General features: G+C 41.6%; 1 protein-coding gene across 1 annotated transcript in view; it reads right to left on the reverse strand.

Moving 5' to 3' along the window:
* LOC101174568 (muscarinic acetylcholine receptor M4) overlaps nucleotides 1–26,581 on the reverse strand; it is a 62,148-nt gene extending 35,567 nt beyond the window's left edge. The window contains exons 1-4 of the mRNA XM_023961607.1: nucleotides 25,967–26,581; nucleotides 5,063–5,664; nucleotides 2,840–2,985; nucleotides 1,342–1,543 (exon numbers count right to left, since the gene is read on the reverse strand). Coding sequence (XP_023817375.1) covers nucleotides 1,342–1,543; nucleotides 2,840–2,985; nucleotides 5,063–5,664; nucleotides 25,967–26,021 — 1,005 coding nt within the window. The 5' untranslated portion in view covers nucleotides 26,022–26,581. The remainder of the gene's footprint in view (nucleotides 1–1,341; nucleotides 1,544–2,839; nucleotides 2,986–5,062; nucleotides 5,665–25,966) is intronic.
* Nucleotides 26,582–26,702: the final 121 nt, after the last annotated feature.

The following is a 26,702-nucleotide window of genomic DNA, read 5'->3' on the forward strand; positions in this document are numbered from 1 at the left end:
TGTCCGTCACCCATCACGATGGACGATGGTATCATCCATCGGCACAACCCTAGTCTTGAGGCTAGTGTGGCTGTCGCAAAAATGGAACGCACCATTGTTGCGTGAGTGGCGAAGTATGAATAAGTGAGGCATTTGCGGATTTTCAGCTAAAAGGTTAGTATTCACCCCTCACTAATGACTAGAGTGCAGCATTAAGGCACCATACGACACCATTACCCGTACGTCATTGGTGCGTATAATGCTACGATCACACCGGGCTCGGAAATGTTTGAGCGACCACTTCTATTGAAAAGTCTATGTAAACGCACTTAAGTGTGCATTTTGAGTTTCCACATTCAAAACTGTCATTATTGAGCGTCGCTACACAAGAGTTTAAGTTTGTTTTTGGGCTCTACATACAAAACGCGCTACCACTGAATGCGCGTTTAAAGGTAAACCAGCTGAACTTTGACCAATCAGGGACTCAGATTTGGTAGCTACGTATGGATGGCGTCCCTTTTAATTCACAGAAGCTCTAATGGTATCAAAATTTATCCTGACGGCGAAATGAATAATTGCAGTTTGCGTTTTATACGTCATTAAGTCTTTGATATTCTGAACTGTACTTATATTCTGAACTGTAAAAGGAATAGAACTGTAAAAGAGAAAGTCTGGAGCATCATTTAACTAGATTTGCACCACTACATTTCGTAGTGAGTACATGCACTAGTATCAGGTATCGTCAGACCGGTGTGAACACCTTATGCTAAACACGTGTTCAAGAACCGGCGTTTCTTGTCCAGCAGCTTCAGAGCCAGAACCCCTTGGTGGCAGATCCTTCCTCTCCTCTACTGGGGTTTCCTTTCCCCTCAGCAGAGGATTCCGTCTCAACATCCCCCCTCCATCTTCATTCAGCTCCATTAGAAAGGCGCTTTCATCATGTGAAGCTGGAGTTTGACGCGCCGTCGCTCCAGGCAGACGCCGACTGAGCCTGTCAGCGATGTTCTCTAAACGCTTTTCCAAACGAGGAAACTCCTCCACTGACAGGAACGTCGTTTGAGAAATTGTTCAAAGTTTGAGAGAAACATCTTCCTTCTCCAAAGTTGTGCCTCCGTGGGTGTGATTACTCCCCATTATGGTGAAAGTCTTAAGTCTGTCAGGAGGCGAGAGTGGATGAGCGCAATGGTGGAGCGAGGATGTGGTACCACCCTGTAATGCTTTTATCTCCAACTGTTTTTATGGACATCCTCAACCTCTGTCCTTTTGGAACATTTCCACCTTTAACCAAAAACATACCTGTACAAACACAAACTGGTTTAACACTCCAGAAGGTTTCTCAGATGGGATTTTTTTAGGAAATACCTGGGTGAGCCTGGGGCTGGGCTGGCCCAAAGGTTCTGGCTCAGCTGGTTTCGGCTCCTCCACCCTGCCGTTCTTCACGGTCTCCACGGCGGTGGTGGTGGAGTCCACGCTGAGCTTGGGGGTGCAGCGAGGGCTGGGCTGCGGGCTGGTCTCATTGTTGTTGTTCTGCTTGATCAGGTGACTTTTGAGGAGGCTCGGAGTTCTGGAAAAATAAAACAGTTAACCACGTCAAACCATAGACAGAAATGCGAAGCATCTTCTGCTTGTAGGCGGACCATTTACGTCAACGCCTGACTGTAGATGAGAAGTGGACTGAGGGGCCCCTCCCCCCTGGCGTTGTAAATAGCAAGTGTCTGCAAAATCCCAGCTAAAATCCTCTTTTCTTTAAAAGATTCAGATATGTTAAATGAAATCATATGAAGTGATCATTGCAGAACTTCTGGGAATAAAGGTCTTATAGGTCAACAGTGTAGTGCAGTGTTAGTGCAGAAACATAATTTCTGAGTCAACATATTGACGTTTTGACCTTTTCTGTTTTTGTGCATAAGGTCATGAATCAAATGGACCTGTAGAGGAAAATGTTCTAGAGGGGATAAAGATGGAGGAGTTTAGCCTCTAAAGTGGTGAATTATTTCAGAACATCTATAAGGTACAGCATTAAATGTGGACTTGCAGTTGGTTTACGTGCCAAACTGCATTTTTTTACATACATTTTGTAATTTAGTTTCACATCACCAAGTCTGAGTTGGCATGGGTCATCGTTGGGTCACTTTCACCAATCAGGAGTGAGCTTGTTGGAAGGCCACACCCCTACCACTGAGGCCCAAAATGCCTAAAATCTATTTCGTGGGTACTTCCTGTTTGGATCACCGGAGGGGCGGGGTCACTCAGTCCAGTTCTCACATGCAGTCGACGGTCTGGGACACCATTCTATCTTCGTGATATTATAAAGATGTTTGGATTGCGACAGCTAAAAAGATAAGGGGGCGGGATTGTCTGGATTTAGCTAAATGCACGCTTTTCTCTAAAAGTATTTTCAAATCAAAGCTGGATTTTCACACAAGGCCTTTTTTCAAAGTTTTAAAAGTGGCTTCATTTATAGAACTGAGCAGGACTTCTAAAAGGTGACGCGACGAGTTCCCAAATCTACTGTTTTTTTTTTTTTTACTAATTTGTTAATTGACTAATATTTTATCATGCTAGCTTTTTGAAAAATTTTGTATCTACGGGGGTTTTAAAGCTAATTTGGGATTTAGTTGTTTTTTAGCATTATACTAGCTCTTTTGGCTATTTTGGTATTTACCGAGATTAGCTAATATTTCAGCCCCTAAAGATTTCAGAAATAGGCTAGCTGTTATGTTTGCATTATGCTAGCTGATTTGGTTAATTTTGCATTTACTTTGGTTTGACCCCAACTCAGTAGGAGGGTTGAGACGACATCTGTTATGATTTTATTTATTTCAAATAAGAAATGATGAAATTCTTTTTTTTTTCTTACTTCTTCTCTTTCTTTTCCGGTTTGTGTTTGGAGACTCGGCTCCTGGAGGCCAGGGAGATGTGGATGTACAGGACCGTCATGATGACAACGGGGAGATAAAAGGCTGCGATCGCCGTCCCGAACGTGACTGCCGGGTTGGAGAGAAACTAGAGACAGGAAAAGGAAGACAGACGGGTTACTCTTCTCAGGGATAAAGTTATAAACCAAAGTCCTTCGAAATTCCTTCCAGCTTTTCATCTTACTCTCAATATCTGACCATCTCCAGAAAGAAATTGGTCTTGTTTGAGCCTCTTATCGCCGCCCCGTGATGCGTTCAAGCATTATAAGAGCTCAACAAGTCAGCAGAGGCAAGATGAGCAGCCGAGTTCCAAAGTATGCTCTGGAGCACTGGAGCACTAAATACTAATCAAAACAGGAAGATCTGGACTCTTGAAAATGATGACTGGATTGAAACCTTTACATGTTCATATTATTGATCCCAAAATGATCAATTCTTTCTGAAGTGTCCACATTTCCAGCTAAACTCATTGATCACAGAGAAACTCCCAAAAATTCACCCATATGGCATTGACCCATACAGGTGCTGCAGGTTTTTGGGTTGTCTGGGCCGCACCTTAAGGAGAGCGCAGGTGTGTCTTGCAGTTCCTTTGAGACTAATACGGCCACCTTAAAGGACGTCATTTCATTGTTGTGCGTGTGGTAAGTGTGTTGTCACGTTTCATATTGTATGCTTGCGCTGCTAGTCATTAGTAAAGCATCCGTCACAACTGCGCTTTCAGCTAGCTAGAGCTAGCTGACTGCAGGTTAAAAATGGGCAAACCTGTACAGGGCACCAGAGGACTTATCACATGGACAGTGCTAACTGGCTAACTGCGCAGACTGCAGAATTGGTCAAAAAACGTAAGAATCTGTACAACACGTCTACGTCTCACCTACTTCCCCCTTACGTGTTGTATAAGTGTACACTACGACCTGTCCCCTGCTTCATGCCCATAGAGAAAAGTGTGTATTTTTTCTCTCTACAGGTTTACTGTAGAGAGAAAAAATACACCAGCTTGATATTTCGTGCAGAACACCTGCGTGTCTAATGCAGGTTTGACCCTTTTTTACCCACAGATGGCCCGTGTCCACCCGTAAGGACAGTTGGGACAAACCCGTTAGTCGGCCAACACCACAAAGACATCCACAAATCAGCATAGAACATAAAAAATTGTAGAATACCGCATAAAAAACTATAGAATACCATCGGTTTATTATGGCAAAAGTAAAAAGGGAAAAACAACAGATCAAAACTGGTCCAACAAACGTCTTGTATTCCAGTTCTTCCCACCAATGATAACCTGGATCAGATGATTCCATTTTACTATTGACCAAATATACTTCAACTGCACTATCAATAGCAAATAAGGCAGCTGGAAAACCATCGAGGCAGGTAATAGATTGTTATTTTCAGCTACACACAATGTTTTTTTGAGTGGGAACATACATCAGCTGTAAATCCCAGCAGACGATGTTAGATTGTTGTGAGTTAATTATTTTTCTTCCGCTAATAACAGGCACCTAAGCAGCGTTTTGTTTTTATTTTGAACCTTTAAGCAGAGCTTTCCATACAGCACATAAAGGGTTTAAACCAATTTCTTTCCAAAAAGGGAGTCCAGAATCTTTTTCCTGAGTTGTTTTTCACAAGCTATTCTGAGCAAACAAACCTTAAATCTTAAAAGCAATTTCAATCAGTTTCTTTGTTAAGGTCAAAGTTGCAAACAAGGTCATTTAAAGGTCAGAGGCAAAAATTTGGAGGTGTAGTCCAATTCAGTACAGATCATTTTTATAGAACCAAAGACAAATTCTTTTTTGTAATTACATACTGTAAAACAATGACAAAAAGGCCTCTTGAACTGGCATAATGACAGCTGTCTGCCATCAAAATATAATGGATGGTCAACTGTTGGCTCTCTAGCTAAATACAACTGGTGCTTGTGCACCACTGTGGAACAATTACGTTTTAGTAATCTGTAATCTAAGGAGTAATTTGCCATTTTTTTGGTTGAACACATCCAAGTCTGTAAAAAAAACCTGTATTAAGAGACATGAGGGTTCAAAGGCTTCAGGAGGTCCACCTTAAGGGCCTCCCCACATCCACTCATACAAGTGGTTTCTTCTCCAAAACAAGCTTACCCTAGATTGGACCAGAATGGACCAAAAACACAGTAATACATATTGTACCTGAATGTAGCATTCCCCGGGTGGTACGGTCCGCTGCCCAACGATGAACTGCCAGAATAAAATGGCAGGAGCCCACAGGATGAAAGACAGGATCCAGGCTGCTGCGATCATTAATCCCGCCATCTTTGTGGTCCTTCTGGTTGGGTACGACAGCGGCTTGGTGACGCAGAAGTATCGATCAAAGCTGATGATCAGTAAGTTCATCACTGAAGCGTTCGACACCACGTAATCTAAGGCTAGCCACAGGTCACACACCACCGGCCCGAGCGGCCAGTACCCAACGATGATGTAGACGGTGTACAGATTCATGCTGAAAACACCGATTATCAAATCGGCACACGCTAGGGAAAATAAGAAGTAGTTGTTGACGGTCTGCAAATGTCTGTTGACTTTGATGGACAGCATGACTAGAATGTTTCCTGTAACAGTCACAAAGCTTAGGGACCCTGTCACTAGAGCGATGAAAAACATCTCCAGAGTTTTGTACGGACTTCCTCCAAACCCTTCAACGTCAGCAGCCAGGGAGCAGGACGCCGAATCGTTGGTGGAGCCATTACACGAGGCGTTGGAGAGCAGGTCAGATGACTGGTTGACCAAATACCCTGAAGAAGGACAGACAGAAAACAAGATGAAAGAAAATCAGGTGAAACGCTCAATGTACATTCTACAATATAATGGTTTTCTTTTGGTTTACCAGTATCACAATCACTACAAGACTTGTCCGAGACTTGACACTGGACTTGAACTGAGGCTTGACTTGAATTTAAAACCAAAGAACAGAGGCTTGACTTGAACTTGGAGCCAAAAACTTGGGACTTGACTTGGATTTGAAATAAAAAACTTGCGACTTTACTTAGATTTGTAACCAGAGATTTGATTTGAATTTGTATCCAAGGTCTAAAGACTTGAGTTGGTTTTGAAATCAAAGACTTGAGGACTTGACTTGGATTTGTAACCAGAGACTTGTCTTGAATTTGAAGCCAAAAACTCAAGGCTTGAGTTGGATTTAAAAGCAAAGACTTGGAAACTTGACATAAATTTAATGCCAAAAACTCTAGACCTTACTAGGATAATAAGACAAAGACTAGGACCTTGGCTTGGATTTGTATTTAGAGACTCGATATCTGACTTGGTTTTGTAATCAAAGACTTGAGATTGAATTGGACTTCCAGAATAGCCTCATGAGTGTCTCTGCCTTAGTTTTCCTTTCCTAACTAATACCAGTCACTTCATCAACAGTCGTTGGAACATAAGTGAGTTCTGAGCAGTTTTAAATCCCACACCGGCCCTCGGAGCGTGTGTGCAGAGTTCTCTGAACAAAACTCCTGCTGGACAATCAATTATTCATGCTCCCATTTTCTATACCTGCCTTGTTCTTGTTAGAGTCGTGGAGTCAGTCCCAGCTTTAATGGCACAGAAAGGCAAAATCACCTGCTGACCTCCCAACCACATCTTAGGATAACAAGGCACAAAGAAACTCCACTGAAGTTCATACAAAGACGACAAAGTGTCTTTGCTGTGAGGACACAATAGTTGTGGCTCATTACAGTAGGATGATTGATGATGTCATTTGACCGTATTAATAAAACGTCTCCAGACGGCAGTTTTTCTATATTTAGTTATTTCCTGTATGTCGATCAGCTGGACGGACACAGTCTTTGTCTCTGTTGACATGAGGAGACGCTGAATCCAGAAAACAGCCTCAAAAACATGCAGACGACTAAAATTAATTACAAAACACTTTCACGCTCGTTAATGGAGCCAACGAGATTTCAAGCAAACAGGGATATTGGAAATTAAAGCCTTCCCTCCCTCCAACCAACCAGGGGGATCATTCGGATGTAGGTCACGGCTTCAGCGCAGTGTATTGTTCTTCCAGCAGGATGCCGAGTCCTCAAACAGAATCTGCTCATATTTCCACATTAACTCCACACCCCGACCGGCTGCATGTCATAACAAGTCATTAACTTTAACTGCAAAAGTGCAACAGTCGAGTTATTCTGAATATGCTGTCGGTCAGCCAAAAACGAGGAGAAAGCGGCCCGGTAGGCAGGAAATGAACTGAATAATAACCAATAAAATCTCTGCAAATGAAATCAAATAAAAACGAAGTGGCAGCACAGACAGGCACACTTTCAAATCTACAGGTTTGGAGGTTCTGCTTTAACTGTGATGGTATTTTATAGCGTATTCATGATACAACCTTTTATTTAGCTCAGTTTGACAAGATAGTTCATGTTAATGCCATATACAAGTTTATATTAACTCCCTCTGATTGGCTCAGTAGTTTAAGGGGTATCAGAATCATATTTTCCGCAATACTGGATAATAAGGGAGACTGTCAAAAAAATCAGAGACAAGTACGACGGTCAGAATTTATTGATTGCATTTACGGTGACTCTAGAACGTCTTGGTGACCTGCTACACGTTAGCCATGTTAAAAGTGTATTCACGATACCTGTAACTTTAAACCTACTTTGCAACACGTAAAAAATAACAGACTGATACTGCAAAAAAACGCTAAAACAAACGTTATTGTGATTACGCTAACTCCTAACCTTTTGTCATGCAAAATAAAACACTGTCCGACACCACTACACATTTGCCACATTAGAAGCATTAGCCATTATAATCGCCTTAGCCACGTTAAGCGATAGCCACATTAACAGTATTAGCCACATAAGAAGCCTTTGCCACATTAAGTGTTAGCCACGTTAGCATAATCACAATACCTGTAAATTTGTAACCTTGTTTGCAACACGTAAAAAAATACGGTCTGGTACCACCACACATTAGCCACATTAGAAGTGTCAGCCATGTTAACAATGTTAGCCACATTAATATCATTAGTCATGTTAATAGCATTAGCCACATTAATAGCATTAGCCACATTAGAAGCGTTAGCCACGTTAGAAGCGTCAGCTATGTTAGAAACGTTAGCAACATAGAAAGCGTTTGTCATGCAAGAGTATTCACATTAGCCGTGTTAGCGTCTTCAAAATAATACAATCTGTTTTACAAAACCTGCTAAAAAACACAGTCCGACACTACTACACATTAGCCACATTAGAAGTGCTAGCCATGTTAATAGCATAAGCCACGTTAGAAGCATTACCTTTATTAAAACGTTAGATATATTAGAAACGTTAGCTACTTTAGAAGCGTTACATATTAGCCGTGTTAGCATCTGCATAATAACACTCAAATCTGTTTTGCAAAAAACAGATTGACATTTTGATAGAGCACCGTTTACGTCTCAAAAATCGCTTCAACTTTAGTAGCAAAACAAGAATTATTCTATATATAAGGTGCTCTAAAATATATGGAGCACTGTTCGTTTTTCTTTTTTTAAATAGGGCTATTTTTAAAGCAGAAAAGAAATGTTTCCTATACCAAACTTTTTAGGGAAAATGTTAAAAATGGATACATTTGTGGATGAAAATGTCGCCTCTGTTGGAGTAAATGATCACTGGCTGTTGGATAACTCAAATCCTGGTTGGAGAAAAACACTGGTTGGATTTACTAAACTGACTTAAATAATTTCTGATTTTGAGTTGACATCCCTGCAGTATTTATTCTACACACAAGATGTGGTTTCCAAAGGCCTGGGAACCAATATTACGGTAAAATTCTATAAGGTATTGTTCCAGTAGATATAATAATAATCCATAGAGAGTTAACAAAAGTTTTTAAAGAGCCATAAACTCTCACCATGAACCTAAAATGCATCTACCTACTGGTTTAGCAGATATCTCTGTCTTTGGTCATGAACGTTCATTAAACTAAAAAAATCTGTTTTTTAGATAACCAATAGCCCAAGGAAAACAGCCGGGACCAGTCCATAAGAACCAGGGTCAGTGAACTTTGAAAGCTACCAAACAAGGACCCACCTCTTCTGTCACCAAAGTGAAACTGTTTGTGAGAATTCCGCCAAAATAAGGCGACCCGTCTTTTCATCAGAACGTTTATAAAACCTGCCAAACTGCTAATCCTGCTTTGACTCTTTAACATTCTATCAAAGTTCTGTTACTGTTCCCTCCCACCTCATGATGCTCGACGGTTTGGTGACACACTGATGTGGGTTGACTGCTTGTTCTTCAGCCAGCATGTGTTGGTCTTTTCTAACACAAATCTATCCCAAAATATGCTGTACATGTTTGCGTAGTTTGTACTGTTTAAAGCAAATAACTGACGCAGTTCATTTAACCCTTGTGCTATCTTATGGGGTCCAGATGACCCAGCCCTTACATTGACGTGATATCCCTGCCATGACAAAGGTGGAAAGACACCAGTGAAGATCACAAATCATTGAAGAAAAAAGGTTCAGCGCACTGTCTAGTGGGGTCCAGATGACCCCACTCCTAACGTTAATGTGCCTTGGATAGCACAAGGGTTAACTTTTGACCCCGAGTGTTTACTTATGGACACCTATGAGGCAAAAATGTAGAAAAACTACACACAATAATATAACTTTACGAAAATTACAAAACATCTCAATATTTTAACATTTTGAACTCCTTGAATTTCGTTTTCCTTTTTTTAAGACGTAAATATTTTTTTGATAATTAATTTAGAGTCATAAATTGTTTTTTACTATCAACTTTTAAAGGAAAAAAGTGTTTTTTTATGTTTATTTAAAGCTACACATTGTGCAAATGTAATTCGTATATATAAATTTAACCGCAAATAAAAAAAGTGGTTTATACAAATAAACTCCTCGTGTGTTAAAAGGTTCATAATTGTATCAATAAAAACAAAAGAAGTCTTAGGTCTGATCTGTGTGCTGAGCTGATGGACAAAGCAAGTTAAACATAAGAATAAATGACCCAAAAAAAGCGCCTTTTATTGAAAGTTGAACAAAGATTTAGATGGTTACGATAAGGGTTAGGTGACCTGGAAATCGGTGCTAAAACGCAGAGGGGAAAAATTGTTGAATATTATCCTTTATATCCGAGTACATTTCGCCATAATTATTTTTTTTTTATTAATGAATCTCTAACCCTAAAGTAAAAAAAAAAGTTTTTATTTTACAATTTGTTGCATTTAATACATAATTGCTCCTTTTTTCCACACAGGTTTCAGACTGTGTTGAATGCAACACTTTTTGAAAAAAAAGTAGTTATAAAAAAATGATTCATATAAAATGTTATGCCTCAACATAAAGAAAACGTCTCAAATCTTCCAGGCAGTGCATCGCGGTAGAGCGTCTTCGTCTTAATGAGGTGTTTTTATTGACGAGTTTTATTGATCCCAGCAAAGAAGAAGAAAAATCTGTTTCTTCTGTGGTAAAATGGTCAATTTGAAGCACTGAAGATTTTAAGTCTTCATTAAAAAAAACACGTTTTTTTTCTGGCCTAAAAGGTGAACAGTAATGTCTGAAGAAACTGTTGACGTCTTTTGGAGAAATTCTACCCAGATTATTTTTCTAATCCCAGTTCATCCACCATCGCTGAGCTCCATCGGAGGCTCCTGGTGAGGCGTTAGAGCATCGATCATGTGAACGCTGATAACTTCAGGATCAATTTATGAACATTATCCAGATATATTTTCACTAGAATCAGCCTTAATAAGGTCCCTGAACAAACAGAAGCAGCAGAGCAGCATCACAAAAGGTCAGAAATCTTAATTTTTCATTTTGCGTCGATGAAACGTTACCTGGACACGACAGGTCGTGGTTTCACTTGCGTCCCCTCTAACCCCTTAAACCGCCTCACTCATTTCAGATTGTTCCCATGACAACCAGATTGAAACGCTAACCGTTTCTGAGCAAATCTAAAAGCAGAATTAGGATTAAAAGGTAACTGGAATCTTAAAACGTTGACCATTTTTTAAAAGGAAAACAACATTTTTGACCAAAAGCCAAATGTTGCACTTAGCATTTTGCTAAATAGCAACATTTACAGGGGGAACCGCAAAGAACAACGATCTTTGCCAATGAATCGTTACTCCTTTCACAAAGTGAAGAAAATCTCTAAAATCTCTAAACTCCAGGGTTTCTTATTTCAGTCTCTTAACCCGTTCATTTAATGCATCTTTTAAATAATCCCAACTCTGCAAAGAATGGATGCTTCCCACTTCCATCCACGCCTGGGAACCAAACCACAGGGAGGCTGTTGTCATAGGGAGATCTGCAGGGGGGGGGGGCACTCTGAGGCAGAAAACGTGCACGCTGTGCTCGTCGTTCAGAGATTCCCACCCACATGCACGTTGAACAACAATAACTATAGAGGGAAACCGTATCCGGAGGTCCTTACCATTCGCTGTTGGCCCCATGTGACCCATACCATTACCCGCCGCCCCCTAAAGCCACCACGGACCCGATCGGCCCCTACAGCTAGGAGCTGTTCCCATACTTTACTCTGAAGTGCCCCAAGAAAATAAAATGAGTAACAACTAAACACTCTGGTGTAACTAGGATCTGTTCATGAACTGTCAAAGAAAGAGAGCTACATGTACATGTATTTAAGCCTTAGGGTCCAATTGTTGGCTATCGAGTTTTTTTAGTATTATTTTTCATAAAAGTGTCTCCAGTGCCCCGTTTGGAAACATGTCTTATCAGTGCAACCGCATCCATGCGACTGGACAGACTTTATTAAGACATCGGCCAAAAATCACACAAAAAAACAAATCCAAGCGGAACGTTTACGTCTCTTAAACAGTGTAAACCATAAACATTTCTGACAAATATTTTGATTATTTGATTACTTCAAATGAAAATAAGAAAGTCTAACTTTTAACCATTAACGCGTCATGCAAAATTTTTAGTCAAAAGGGCCACCGTCAATTCCATAGCACCAATTACGACCCCCAGGTGGGGGCGTCTTGGGACAAGCACATGGAAATAGTGGAAAGCTCCTCCACTGGGTTACAGTCACTCACAATGGAGGTCATGGTCTAATGGTAGAGTGGCCAACCTCTTGTCAAAAGGTTTGGTTCCTGCTTTGTCTGCTTATGTGTTGAAGTGTCCTTGGGCAAAAACCTGAACCCCCTGAGCCTCCATCCATGTGTGACGGTGTGGGTGCATGGGTGTATGGACTGTAACGCTATGTTGACACCAGGCTTTTATAATAGGTCAATGTTAACGCATTCAGGGTTTAAATCCCTCGCGTGTATGTGTCGCTAGACACGTTTTTAAATGTGTTTTAAACACGCAGCTATTGAACGCAAGTTAAAAGTTAAACCAGTTCAACGTTAACCAATCAGGGACTCCGATTTGGTAGTGACGTATGGATAGTATACGTAATAGGGTTGGGCGATGTCCCCTAAATTGGCCGTTGACGATGTTTGCTGTCAACCATCGGGATGGACGATGACATCGTGGGGGGGGGGGGGGGGGGGTATTTTTTGCATTTTTCGTTCTTATATAACTGCTATTCGTTATTTTGCTTTTTTCATTTTATTTCCCAACTAATGGTTAATCCGCGATGATCCAGTATAAACTGAGGGAAGTGACTTTAACAGAAAAAGTAACAAGCAAGATAGAAAAGAAGTAGTCCGCTCCCGCACTTAACTGGCGGAGTGGACCGGCGGAGTGCGGATTTACAGCTTTGTGTTTGATGGGGGGGGGGGTACATGAGCGGTATGTGTGGGAGATTTAAGACTGCGATCCGTCCCGCAGCTCTAGGGGTACTACCTACCGAACTCAGAACCGGGTCTAAACGTGTGTCTGAGCACAGCTCGGATCGTCAGCAGACACACAGCGGTTTGAGCATCAAAGCAGAAATGTCGCTCAGTCCTTAGAAAACATTCAAACAATCACGTGGATTTGTGTTTCCAGTCGTGTCCCCACTAAATAAAGGCTGATGTTATTCACAGCATGCAGCGCCACCCAAAGCTAATGTTGTTAGCCCGTGTTAGCATACTGCTAATCCTGGCTTCGTTCAGAAAAAGCACTGACCACACGGATTAAAATTCAAATGATGAGCGAACAGGTGTTTCATAATAACCGTAACATTATTAAAAGCACGTTTAGAAGATCATCTCGTATTTTACCGAGCTGACATGTCAATATATATAGCCGCTCGGCGCTGTTATCGTTTTGTATTGAATTGTCACATTCAATAAAGTTTGGAAAAAAAGACGCTCGGCGGAAATTATATCCTCTTCCGGTTTTCAAACTGCGCATGTGCGAATACTGCGCATTTGCGAATGATTTATTCCGACCGAAATTGTGACCTTAGTGAACGTTTTTATATTCTGAAAACATTTTTCTGGGCCCATCTACACGGTTGGATTCTAATCCGACCATTGATCCCATCAGGATATTTTGTACATGTAACCGCGGCTTATGGTGTCGACGCGCAACGTGGCGGGGGCGTGGCATCACGATGGTGGTCTCTCCATCGGGATGTCAGTCACCCATCACGATGGACGATGATATCGTCCATCGGCACAACCCTAATACGTAAGTACCTGCCATTTGAAAAATGATCATGGGAAAATACTAATAATTGCAGTTTCTGTTTTACACAACATCAAGTCTTTCAAATATCGGAATAGAACTGTGAAAGAAAAGATTTGCGAGATATGTACCACTTAGACATTTCGCCCCAAGCCTCTTTCAACTGTAGATGGCAGGCATGCGCTGGTATCGGGTAGTGCTAGTTCAGTGTTAACAACATATGGTAAAAGCGTCACATGCCCGTGTTGGACTATTATCAAGGTAGAATAGTGCTAGACCAGGGGTGGGCAATTCCAGGCCTCGAGGGCCGGTGTGTCTGCATGATTTCCAGATAGTCTTGCCCTACTCATGGCTGATTACTTGGTTCAGGTGTGTCCAGCCAATCAGAACATGCCAGAGCAGGGTATGCTGGAAAACATGCAGGAATGCGGCCCTCAGTGCCCACCTCTGTGCTAGACTGTGGTCCCCGTTTATTGCAGGAGTGACATCTACAATATAACCTGCGAAAGGTGAAACCCGCAAAGTATTCATCTGTATTTTTTACAATAAATCTAGATGTTTGAGGCTGTAAAACTCCTCATACACACTTTTTACACTTTTCTCTTCTGACACGTACAGAGATTTATTGACAATAGTCTCCAGCCAATCAGGACGCAGAACCCAGTGCACTGTAAAAAATAAAACACATCACAGTGAGGGACCACTACAGTCTTCCATCCAAGGACTAACCCGACCAAACCCTGCCTCTGAGGTCAGACGTGAGTGGGTGTGTCCACGGTGACATTATTTCCTTGACAACCCATGTCTTCAAAAGCATCGCATCTCCTGATTGGTTTTATGTCGTTTAGGGTGAAATATCGTCATCTAAAAGTCATCCAACTTAAATTTATGTTGGCTGTACATGTTTCCAGATGAAGAGCATGAGGCCATGAACCTTAGAGGAGTTCACCCAAACTTTCAGTCCCCTTCTTCTCAGCCTCCCACTTTTCCCGCTGTCACCTGGACCAAACAACTCCTCCAGACTCCGGCTTCCCTGTCACGTCCATGACAGCATCACAGCCTTGTCTCACTGGAACTGTCCGTCTGCAGGCCTGCTCCTTTAGTTTAGGCGTCTGCAGCTTGCCTGCTCGCCTGACAGCGGCAGACAACAGCCTAAAAAAAGAAAAAGGCTGGAGATCCAGATGGTGTCAGTCTGCCCCAGAGGCCACAGCCACCTAACAATGTGGGATGTCACAACACCCCCAGAACCAGACCTGTGTCAGATACGCTGAAGCCCTCAAATAAGCTCATCCCCACTGTGAGAAATGCCAGCTGTGACGCTATGTTTGTCCAGTCTACACACCACTTGTAGGTAATTACAGACAGATTTAACCCTGAAAGACCCAAAGAGTTTAGATTCTTCATGATACGTGTATTTCATTCTCCCCATCTTATCCTACAAGAAAGGACTGTTGTATTACATTTATTAGGTATATTTTTTTAAACATTTTGTGTGTGAATTTGCTTTTTAATGGCCTTCAGGTTGTTGATGAAAAGGTATAAATAAGAAATAAATGAAAAAATTTAAATAAAATTTAAGATTGAACTCAACCCAGAAAATCCCAAATGACTCATATAACTAAGGCTCAGGTTCTTCAAGTCAAGAACATTCAAATGTTCTGTTTGTCCCAATGTGTTTGTGTTCGTTTGGAGCTGCTTTAAGCTTAAGAAACGTTAATGGCACATTACGCTTTTATCATTTCTATTGAATCTTTTTTTTTTTTAGTACTCAAACCTCTTTAAATTTACATTCCCCTTCAAACACACATCAGAAAACAATCCAGTAAAATTTATTTTTGAGAATTTTCTAATTATTGGAAATTTAGTACCACAGCCAATCAGCTTTCACTCAGTTTATACAGCTGGTTTTGAAGAGACACAAAACTGTATTTTATCCGGGCTGGGGACCGACTCAGGGAGACCCAGGCTTTGGCCCTCTTAACCAACTGAACTACCTATGTCAAATTTAGAACTGTAGTTGTCTTAAAGATTGCTTTAGGATGTCAAAATGACATATAGTTGGCAAAAACCATATTAGGAGTGCCTCAAGATTCTGTCCTTGTCCCTAATTTTTAATGTAACCCATAAATTACATTTTGAAAAGAGTCTTTTATTGTTATTTCTTTGCAGACGACACAAGTATCTTCTAAATCTAAGGGTATTTTCCTCTAATTGTCTTCATGAAAACAAAGCTAACACTTCAGTTAGCTTACATGCTACAAAAGAAAGCTCAAACAATTTATTGGTCAAAAAAGTAATTATAAGCTACTAATTCAATCCAATCTTTATTTATTTACAGACATAAAAACAGCTGCTTTAGATAACAATTAAGCAAACAATGTCCAAAGTTAACAGATATTTGCGATAAACTTCAAGTCTAAACTAATGAAAACAATCCATTTATTGGAAAATACAAAACTAAGCTGTTAGATCTTTTGTTAAAAACTAATGTCAATCAAGAACTGGTCCCCTTATATTTTGGATGTATTTGTTTACTAGTTTTTTGTGCTAGCTTAAATTAGCTTTGCTTCAATCTAAATCTCCGGTTAAGATTAAGATGTTGCGCTTTTATTTGCAGTTTTTTTTTCTTTTTTTTGAAGATCCGTTTTTTAAATGAATTAAACTAAACAGAAAATTACTTGTGAAATTGTTTAAATATTATTGTAGTTTTGGATAGGATGTCCTGCTAGCGGGTTCTACTAGCTTAGCTAATCCTGTTAGCGCACTCCTGGCAGCTCCGCTCCACAAACAGAAAACTGGGTCAGGCGGTTGAGAGTCGGCAGGCAGACTTAATGCGAAGCCCGTGGCTCACCACTAACCTGCTCTTGTTTACATTTCTCCACACAGTAACACAAAAAACAGCCACAAACAAAAGCTGGTCAGTGGCAGCTTCGTCTTCAGAAACGTGGCTTTGGAGCCGCTAAGCACCGTAGTCAAATGCGTTCCTGAGGCAAGAGTGGGCGAGATCTAATCCAGTTGGAAAGTGCCAGCTGAAGGATGAGCAGAACTACGGTGGGGTTGTTCTTCACATTTGTGGTAATGACAAGTGTCTCTGTAAATGCAACGGCGGACCCTGTGGTTTTCTACCGCCGTATCAGACCTGTAGTCATGTTGACCCCAAATGTCATCCGCCATATGCTGGATGTGCAGGTGGTGGCAAGCCAGGCACGTGTGCTACACAACAGGACAGTTTCATCCATCCATCCCACCCTGAAAAAGCGGAAAAATGCAGATCTTCTCATGGAAAACAAAGACGTTTAGCTTTAGATCAAAGCACAAACTAAACATTTCCTCAACTCAGCCTGAGAAGAGGTCATGAAAAACTGAGTCTCACTGCTGTCAACTTAGAGGCCATGCCGCCCACAAAAAGAGAATGGTGCCATCATAATCCTTGTTAAAATCCACCAAACCCATAGCAATGGGTTAGGAAAACTCCCACATCCTTTCAAGCATCCTTCAAACGCTGATCCAGAACTGTGAGAGCAGAACTAAAGCCACTGTCTTCCTCCTGAATGCCGCACTCAATTATTGTCAAAGGTACCTCGCTGCAGAGCTCTTACAGGCCAGTGACCAGGAGCTGCACAGGTTGGGGATCCAGCACAGCAAAGCCGATAGAGGCTTCTATCCTTGCACTGAAATGTCACTGATTGTACCAAAAAGAAAATGCTTTGAGGATGTGGAGATGTGTCATGACATCAGAGGAGTTTACGTCCCAGAAATGGTCCAGCAGACCAAACATAACCAAACATTTCAGGGGAGAAACGTTAAAATGCACCATAAAAAAAACAGAGACTGAAACAAATGCAAATCCCCCAAAATGCACCACTGATGCTGTACTACTCAGAGCCAGAGCGTCCTTGTCACATATTCCAAAACGCCACCACGCAGTTTTCCCGCAAATTCGACAGTGTGCGGGATTTGTAATCGAGCGCCGGCAGTTGCATTTCTACTCGCTGCACGATGAATGGGAAGGTTTTAAGGAAAAGTCACAACTTTACTTCAACCGGACGAATTTCTCCAAAAGATGACATTGGTCATTGGCCATCCGGGCACATTTCGAGGTTACGTGGTGGCAGTACATTGGCAGAAAGGTTTTTTATTTACCGCCAGGCTAATGGGAGACATTTACACATGGTCCATTCAGTGCTGCTGCCGCCCTTTGGCCACCAATCTGGTAATGGTGTCATCTCTGCCTGACTTCCACTGTCTACATTCATGACCACCTAAAAAAAAATCAGGTGGCGGCATGAAATCTTGAAGATTCTGCTGATGCCTCCCCATCGCGCAGTGGCAGTTGTATTTGTGACCACAGCATAAGTTCTACCGGAAGCTCCAGTGTCCACATTCTTTCGACTACCGTGACTCTCCAACCGTTAACGTTAACAACAGTTAACGTAATTCCATCGCATTCGGTTGTGGAGAAAACCGGCTTTCCGCCATTGTGCAACATTTTGAGTGGGCAACGTTGCTATTCTCCCATGATTCACAGTTCTCATGACTAGTTGAAGATTTACGGCGTGTCAACGAGTGCACGTTATTTAGGCGTCTCCGGTGACATCTCAGGTGTTAAAGGGTTAACTCTACAAACTTCTTCGAAGTAAAACTTATTCAAGAATGTTTCTCATTGAAAGCGGTTATTGGCTTGCAACTGAAGCACAGCGGTCCCCAACCTCCAGGGAACAGACTGGTACCGGACTGGTAAACAAAACCAGGAACTATGAATTTATTGTGACAGATGCTCCTAAAGCAGCTCTTCTTAATTTGCAGCAACTTTTAAAATGTGACAGTGACATTACTAATAGAATTTCAAACATGGTAGATTCAAATTATTATTGTATTGTCTGGATTTTAGCTTCCACTTTGATGGTTAAGGGGAAACTTAAGGGAAAATAATATTTTAATGGGTCCTACACATAAACCGTTGTCCAAAGGAAGGTGAATATGAGCCTGAATTAAGTTGCCTCAGTGCTATAATTTTTCCCCAAGACGACATTGCATTAAAAAAAACTATAATTTTGCCTTTAAGGACTTTTCTCAAGTCATCTACTTTTTTTAATTGAACCTTCCTCCTCTAATGTACCTTCATCCAGTCTCAAACTGACTTTGGAAATTAGGTTTCATGTTGGGCCAATTTAACATGACAAACAGTTTCCCCTTAACTTTCCCCTTATGATTTAAGGGAAATTGAAAGCTTAAAAAATACCAACTTTAGCCTCCTAAAGGTCAATCTATGAGAGTATTGTCTGACATTAAACTAGTCAGTGGCTTAAAAAAGGCTGGGAATGACTGTTCCAATAAATCCAGTGTTTTTTTTCTTAGCAAATGGTGACCTTAAGTGAACTTGGTTCTGCTGGAAGTTTCCTCCTATTCATCCATGTGTTAGGTTGCCATATATCATGCTGCATATGGGGCGGGGTCCTTCTTTTACTTCAAGATGGTTTTAGATTTAATGAGTTGATTTCCATTGGAAAAAAAAAAAGATTTAAATTGTCACATTTGCAGAACCACTCCAGTTTTTTTGTTTTGAATGGGGATTAAGATCCAGACACTGGGCATCCGACAACCGTTGAAGTTTGGCGTCTCGTACTCTATTTATAGAGCCATTTGCTAATATCGAATTTTCCACACTATAGGGTGCAACGGACTCTATGACCCACCGTCAACCAATCAATGGACTTATGCCATATGCCATATGAAGCGGGACAAGAGTCAGAGATAAGTCCGTCAATCGGTCAGACTTCATTAACTGTGTTTACAGTAACTCTAGAATCTGTTTGTAACATGCTACGCGTTAAAAGTGTTAGCCACATATGTGTAACTTCCAACATTTTTTGCAACTCATAAAAAAACAGACTGATATCAATAAAACAAATGTTACTGTGACTACGCCAATGCCCAACTCTGATGCTAATAATCCCAGACCCACACAACTGGGTTTTTTTTTCTCTTGTTTTTTTAAACTTAAGGCTTTTAGGTCTGCCTTGTAGTGTGGAAAATACAGTAGTTGTCTCCTTCTGGAGCACCAGGCTCTACCAGTGAATAAAATATGAGTAAAAGGAGGTGAACCAAAAAGAAGGACAACAAAAGTCGAAGGACTTCACTTTTCCAGACTTATAGTCCGGATAGAATCAGAGTGAAGACAGACGTTACCCATTGGTGAAATATGGAACATTTGAAACCACACAGGCCATTTTTTGGTGTTTAAATGGCAAAGGCAATCAATGACACTCAATGGGGTAGCTGTGGTCCAGAGGAAGAGTGGTCGACCTTTGATTGGAAGGCCATGGGCTCGTTTGTGTCAAATTGTCAAAGGTGAAAATATCCCAATACAAGTAAGTACCACTTACCAAACTATTGATTTCATTTTTTTTTTTTTTTTTTTTTTTTTTTTTTTTTAACTTGTCCTGTCCAACAGCTAGGCAGACAGATGAGAGCTGAGGGCCTCTTGGGTTGGACATATTTTACTTTAACAAGAGGGGTCATTAATCTTCAGACAAACCAAAGGTATGTCTGAATAAACCCCTTTTGTAATTGAGGCCAAACTTTATTAATTTCAAACATGTCTGAAAATCTTTGGTGTTGGACCGGACGGAAAAGGAAAGAGGGGAAGAAGAGAGAGGGACGTTAGAGAGAGGGGGGGTAGGGGGTGATAATAGGAGGGGAAGGGGGATAAGACCATGAAGCAGCATAAAGCAGCAAGTTTACTGGTTGTTAATCATTATGGTAAGGTTCAAATGAAAAAAAAAACAAAAAAAAAGGGCGGAGCCTGTCCACACACACACTCAAATGTTATAAACACACCTGTTAGTTGCAAAAATGTCCACCTGTCGACATGTACACAAAACAGATAGTGTTCACACGCATACTTATGCCTTAAAACCAACTAGTGTGAAATATTTCAGTCATGAAAATATGAAAATATCCCAATACAAGTAAGTACCACTTACCAAACTATTGATTTCATACTACACCACCTCAACTTCAGTCAAAGGTGACACACAATGGATCCTCTATGAACCATTAACACCAAGGACCAGGGTCAATACAGTAACCACTCAACCCAGTTTAAAGGCTGTGTCACACAACCGCTACCAACATTTAGCGCATTTAGCGCATATAGCACGGAGAAGAATTGGTCATACGTGTGTCAACGTAGAAAAACTGAGAAAAGTTTAGGGCGTGAAATTTTCCCAGATGTATCACAAATGAACCACGTTAAAACCACGATAGAAGTACGAATAAATTGCGCAAAAAACATGTAAACCAACATAGAACATTTACTGTGTGGGAGTTTTGCACTGTTAATGTGCAATTCATTAGTGATTCGTGCTTCAATTACGTTATTTTAACAGGATATCTGTGCCGTATGCGCAATCTAAAAGTTATACATCGGTGGTTCATGCCTGTTAAGTCCATTAGACATACATGGAACGTTTGTGGAAAGACACAAATTTGGGTACGCATCTTGCAAAAATCACGTAAAAAAATGCATACGATTTACGTAATAAATGCAAATAAATGACGTAAAATACGCATAAACTGTGTAATTCTCAACCAACCAAAAATATTGAACAGTTAAAAACAGAATTCTCATAAAGAGCTGTCAACCAAAACCCTCGATGGACATCTGAGCACAACTACACAACTAAACGCAAGAAACACTTAGGAATGACGGTTATCACGCATGGATCACGAAAGACCGAAGTTGAATACATGCAAAATGCACAAAATGTAGGTAGCAGCTGTGTGATTTGGCTTTAAAGACCACTTCCATGGATGATGTCTGTGGTAGAGTACACAAGCAAGTCAGCCCTCTTTGACTCTGTTGGGTAAAATTGATAATTAGGTTATCTATAAGACCAACGAAATCCTTTAGGATAAAAAAAAAACAAATTTCTGAACTCACTTAAGTTGAGATTTTATCGTAAATCCTAATAGATCTTGGATTTGACTGCACTTCCTTCAACTGTTGCTTCAGTCTGTACAAACTTTAGGTCTCCATGATGTCGAGTCGCTTCTTGGACCCAGCAGCGATCCGCCTCTCTGTCCTAACGAGGTCATACCGGACAATAATGAGGTTTTTCCGTTGTTAACGTTCATCTGGACTCTTTTGATCACTTGTGTCTGCAGCAGACTGCACACTGTGAGGCGTGTGGAGGAGTGTTGGAGCGAAACAACCAGCTGGTTAATGGTGAAGCCTGAAAACGTCGCTTTTTACCGACCCCTGTGGACGGGTTCTTCTCTGGTACTGTAAATGTAAACAGCGTTCTCAACAGGCAGGAAAACCCCAAAGTCCTGATGTTCCAGGAGATTTCTCCTGTAAATGAAGAACAAGGTTTGAAAATAAATAATGAAATGTGTTGCGGTTCCACCTTTAAGGAACTGTTACAGGGTTCTACACAGCTCATCGTGTTCCTCTGAGGATGTTCCAGCATCAAAACCCTAAGTGGCACCTACTTCAGAGCTGCTGAGGGAGCGGAGGCCGTTGGTGGAGCGTCACCATGCTCCACCCAGTGGTCATCCTCCTGTACTGCAGCTCATCGGCAAAGTTTGCCCAAAAAGATTCCCTGCTAATGAATCCATGAGGTAGAGGATGCTGCCTTTTATCCCATACAACCAAAGCTTTAGCATGATCTGCATGTATAGACCAGTCTTTATGACCTAGATACACCTTAAAAACCTCATAAAGCTCAACAAATCTGGGGATGGGGGGATTTTTTTGTGCAGGACATGACAAAAAAGACACCCTGAAAGCATTAATTATTGGTGGAATGGGCCTTGATGCTTTGTAATAGTAGATAAAGTAGTAATAGAAGTCATGGTAACTTAATTCTGTAAAATTAACGGCTGTTATCAATCATAGAGCTACAAAAATAATAAAGAAACTTTTTTTCTCTTATTCTGCTGACATTTCTTTGTGCTATTTTTGATGGGACCAATCATGTTTATGTCTGCCAGTCAATAATATCTAAAGTCTGAGTATAAATAAAATGTGCTTTTTTATGATCTTTACTTTAAAAGGAGAAGAGTTGAGGTGAAAGAACAGAGTGTTCATGTTCATCTTTTTAATCTTTAAACACAACAAAAATATGTTTTACAGTGTAAAAGACGATCTGGTAAACATTTACCTCCTTTGTGTTTTTATGACATAGAAATAAAGCATATAGAGATGTTCTGATGGATGCAGCTGATGCACCGGTCTGCATTAGACAGTCCTTTAGAAAATGGTCACATCGATGCAAATTCAGTCGTTGTTCCATAAATCCTGTTCAACAACCTAAACTCTGCAGCAGAGGATTCCCACCGAAAAGCTCTTGGCTCAACAGACAGCGATGCCCCGGTGTTCACCCAGATGAACATTAGCTCCATCAGCTTCTTTGCACAAACAGCACCCAGGGGGGGCATCAGTCCAAATGTCCCCAACAGGCATGCAGGAACCCACGCGGGGAACCGGTAAAGTTCTGCTTTGATATGAACACAAGAGCTTTAGAGGTCCTTTCCACCAAGAACCCGGCCACATACAAGATGCTGAACAGTCTGACCAATACAATACAATATCTCAAAAATCAATGGTGCGTCTGACGTATAATATTTGGTTTTGTTCACTGATTTTCTTTGGTACACGGCACTCCAAAATCATTCAGTCTTTTCGTGCGACTTTGGTTACGGATGAAGCATTATGGATTTGCATTATGAGTATCGTAGTCAGGAGTCCCTTGTAGTGATACGGTTTTGTTTTGCTTCATGCGTGTTATCACCCGGTGCGCTAAAATTATGAAAACAGACCGTACGTTAACTTCCGATGAGCTTTAGAGTCCAAAAAAGTTCAGTCACCAGTAGACCACGAGAAAGACGTAATCCCATGGACCTAGCGCGAATTTAAGCAATTCGCTACCATGTACTAATAAACGAAGTTGACTTCTTTTCATCTTAACCATAATACTACGTTAAGCTAGGAAGTGGGCACTCTACCATCTCCAATGAAAAAACATTTTGCACATTTTCCACGTATTAATTTCGGTCTTTGTGTGATAATTCATGAGTGTTTCTTGCGTTCGTCACTCGTCAATGTGCACAGAAGTCCGTTGAGGGTTTCAGCCGACGGGTCTTTACCTGAATTCGGCTTTGAACAATTCAAAATGTTTTGGAATTACGCAGTTTACACATATTTTACATAGTTTATTCGCAATAATTACGTGAATCTTACACAATTGTACATGATTTTTGCAAGATTCAAATGCAAATTTGTGTCTTTCCACAACCGTTGCAAGCATGTCTAATGGACTTTTCACACATGAACCACCGATGTATAACTTTTACATCGCGTATACTGCGCACATATGTTCAAATGATGTAATTGACGTAAGAAGCACTAATGAATTGAATATAAACAGTGCAATAATTACACACGTTTCATGTTCTATGTTGATTTACGTGTCCTTTGGTTTATTCGTACTTGTGGTTTTAACGTGGTTCATTCCTGATACATTTGTGAAAATGTCACGTAAAGACCACAACTTTTCTCACTTTTTAAGTATATTCACCCATTTTCATCCATGTAAATGCACAAAACGTACGTAGCGGCTGTGTGACACCGCCTCCAAACAACAGGGAGCCACTCCCCATCCAATCGTGGAAGCCACGCCTTCTAGTCCCACACCTCAAGTATAGCCTTCAGTCCTCCAACATTTTTGGACTTCATGACGGTTCTGTGTTCTAAAGGGTCGATGATCAACAGTTCTCCACCAAGTGTCAACCGTTGGCCACCAGAGCGACCACTCTGCTGGTTCAACCACAATCTTTAGCCGGTTTACTGGTGGTTACCACGACCACGAGTGTAAAGTCCGATTCACCGGAACCAGCAGATCAGCAGAAACCGTTGGGAGTAGCTAGAGAAAACACTTGGGGAGTCCGATCTACGTCAAGGAGGATGTCCATGTACTCCCTAAAATCTGTGCTAGGATGTCAATTACTCAAAACTGCTTGGGGCACAAAAGACGACATCTAAGACAGACCATGGTTTGTGTAACTGGAATTTTAGGAAGAACGTCACTGATATCCAGTGGGATTAGGGGGTCTAAAGGGTTCTAACAAGGCTATCGGCAGGTTTATCCCTTGTGCTATCCTCTGACCCCACCCTTACTTTGAGGTGTTCTCCCTACCATGACAAAGGTGGATAAAGGTGGAAAGATTTCATGTAATCCATGGACACCAGTGAAGATAGCAAATCATTGAAGAAAAAAGGTTCAGAGCACTGTCTAGTGGGTCTAGATGACCCAACTCCCAACGTTAAAGTGTCTAGGATAGGACAAGGGTTAACACTAGAAGTGAGCATTCTAATTGGCCGTCCAGGTGGTCGGGAATAAACTGCTCCTCACACATGACTCCTAGGGTCGCTGGGGCATTTAAAGGTCTTAACGAAAGCGTGACCCAAAAGTTGTAGGAGACTATTATTGGATGGCAGAAACACTTCTCCAGCGGTGTCCCACAGGGCTCTTATCCCGACCCCCACTCTTTTATGTCAATACCTCCTCAGTTCACTCCACCATTAAATCACACAACAACCATGATGTCACCATGATCTCTGCCGGTCGCGTAGAAGTCCGTATGAGAGAAACAACCTCCTTAACACAACCCTTCCTCAGATCAACCGGCAACTAGTCAGGATGTTCCGTGACTGACCCCACGAGTTCATCAACAAACCAGTCAGAGCACCTTACCAGAAAACCAGACCCCACTTCTCAGATTACACAACCAGATGATCTGACCCACCCACCCACCAGCACCGTCCAACCTGCACCATCGTCCAGCTCAACCCTTCTGTAGACGTTTCTATCGGCGCTTTGGCGTCTTCTCCAGCCGAGACGCCACTTTCCTCGTTTGTGGATCCCTTTTTTCTGCTAAAAGGCGGCGTGGAAACGTTGTCGTTTCATTTAAAGTGTTGTGGGTTGTTTTTTTTCAACCCGTATAGAGGCGTGTGGAGCAGATCAGAGGATCGAGATGCACCAAATTCACAGAGGATGTCCAGATTCACACAAACACTTTGGTTTCTTTGTAGGATTTTGACAAATGAAGATGAATACGAAAAAAAAATCCATTAAAAAGTTGGAGGATTTTAGGGAATAAACTTCAGTCTGACTGTTTTTAAAAAATATTTTTGATCCTTTGTATTTTAGATTTGCCTTTAGGAAGCTTAAATCAGCCAACCCCACCCACACAAACACACACACAGACACACAAACACACACAATTACACACACATGTCACAAAAACACTATTGACCACGCATGTAAAGTTTTCCAGCCCTCAAATCAGACAGCAATTCAGTCAGAGACTTTCTCTCCCCCCTGGGGTCCACTCTGACCCCCCACCTGTGATCAACGGGGGCTGCGTCTCCCCCCTGGGTCAGCGGGGGAAAAGGTTCGATTCCCCGGTCGCGGAGCCTGTGTCAGCCGTTGACTCACCGCTCAGGTTCCAGAGGGGCTGGACGCCCCCCGCTCCGCTGCTGCCGTCACTCATGGTTCATGGCAGGAGAACCAGCAACCCAAGTTTCTGCGCGCGCGCGCGCGCCCTCGTCCTCGGGGATGCTTCGGGTCTCTAGTGCCGCGGTGGCGGCGGCGGCACCGTTCGGCTCATCGGTACCGCGAACCTGAGCGGCAGCTTCAGCCTGCGAGTGGCGCGCGCTCCACGGCACGCGAGCGGCGGGAAGGAAGGAGAGAGAGAGAAAGAGAGGGAGACAAAAAGAGGGAGAAACGGAGGGAAAGTGATGACGTCTCAAGTCCAACAATTTTCTCAACAGCAGGTGTTCCGCGTTCACCTCTCTTAAAAAAACTTTTTGATTGAATCCTTCTCTGACTCTAAAGTCTAAACTAACTGCAGTTGAACCAGCAACCATCAGCTCAATTAGCTCCGCCTTTTTTGGAGTCCCTTTGGGTTTACAATAAATAATTTAGTTCAGGATGTTTTTAAGAATTGGCAGAACTTAACTTGAAGGTAGATCAGAAGCTTTAAAGTAGCCGAAAACCCATGTGGTACTCGAAACTCGAGAAACAAAATCGCACACAAAAAACAGAAAATCCTAAAAAAAAAAAAACACCCCAAAAAAGATAGAAAACAAACTATTGAGAGTACACTGCAACAGCCTGTTAACCCTTTAACCCCTGAGACGTCACCCATGACGGCTAATGCTACGTGTTTGTT

Source organism: Oryzias latipes, chromosome 2 (genome assembly GCF_002234675.1).
Source record: "Oryzias latipes chromosome 2, ASM223467v1".
Classification (NCBI taxonomy): Eukaryota; Metazoa; Chordata; class Actinopteri; order Beloniformes; family Adrianichthyidae; genus Oryzias; species Oryzias latipes.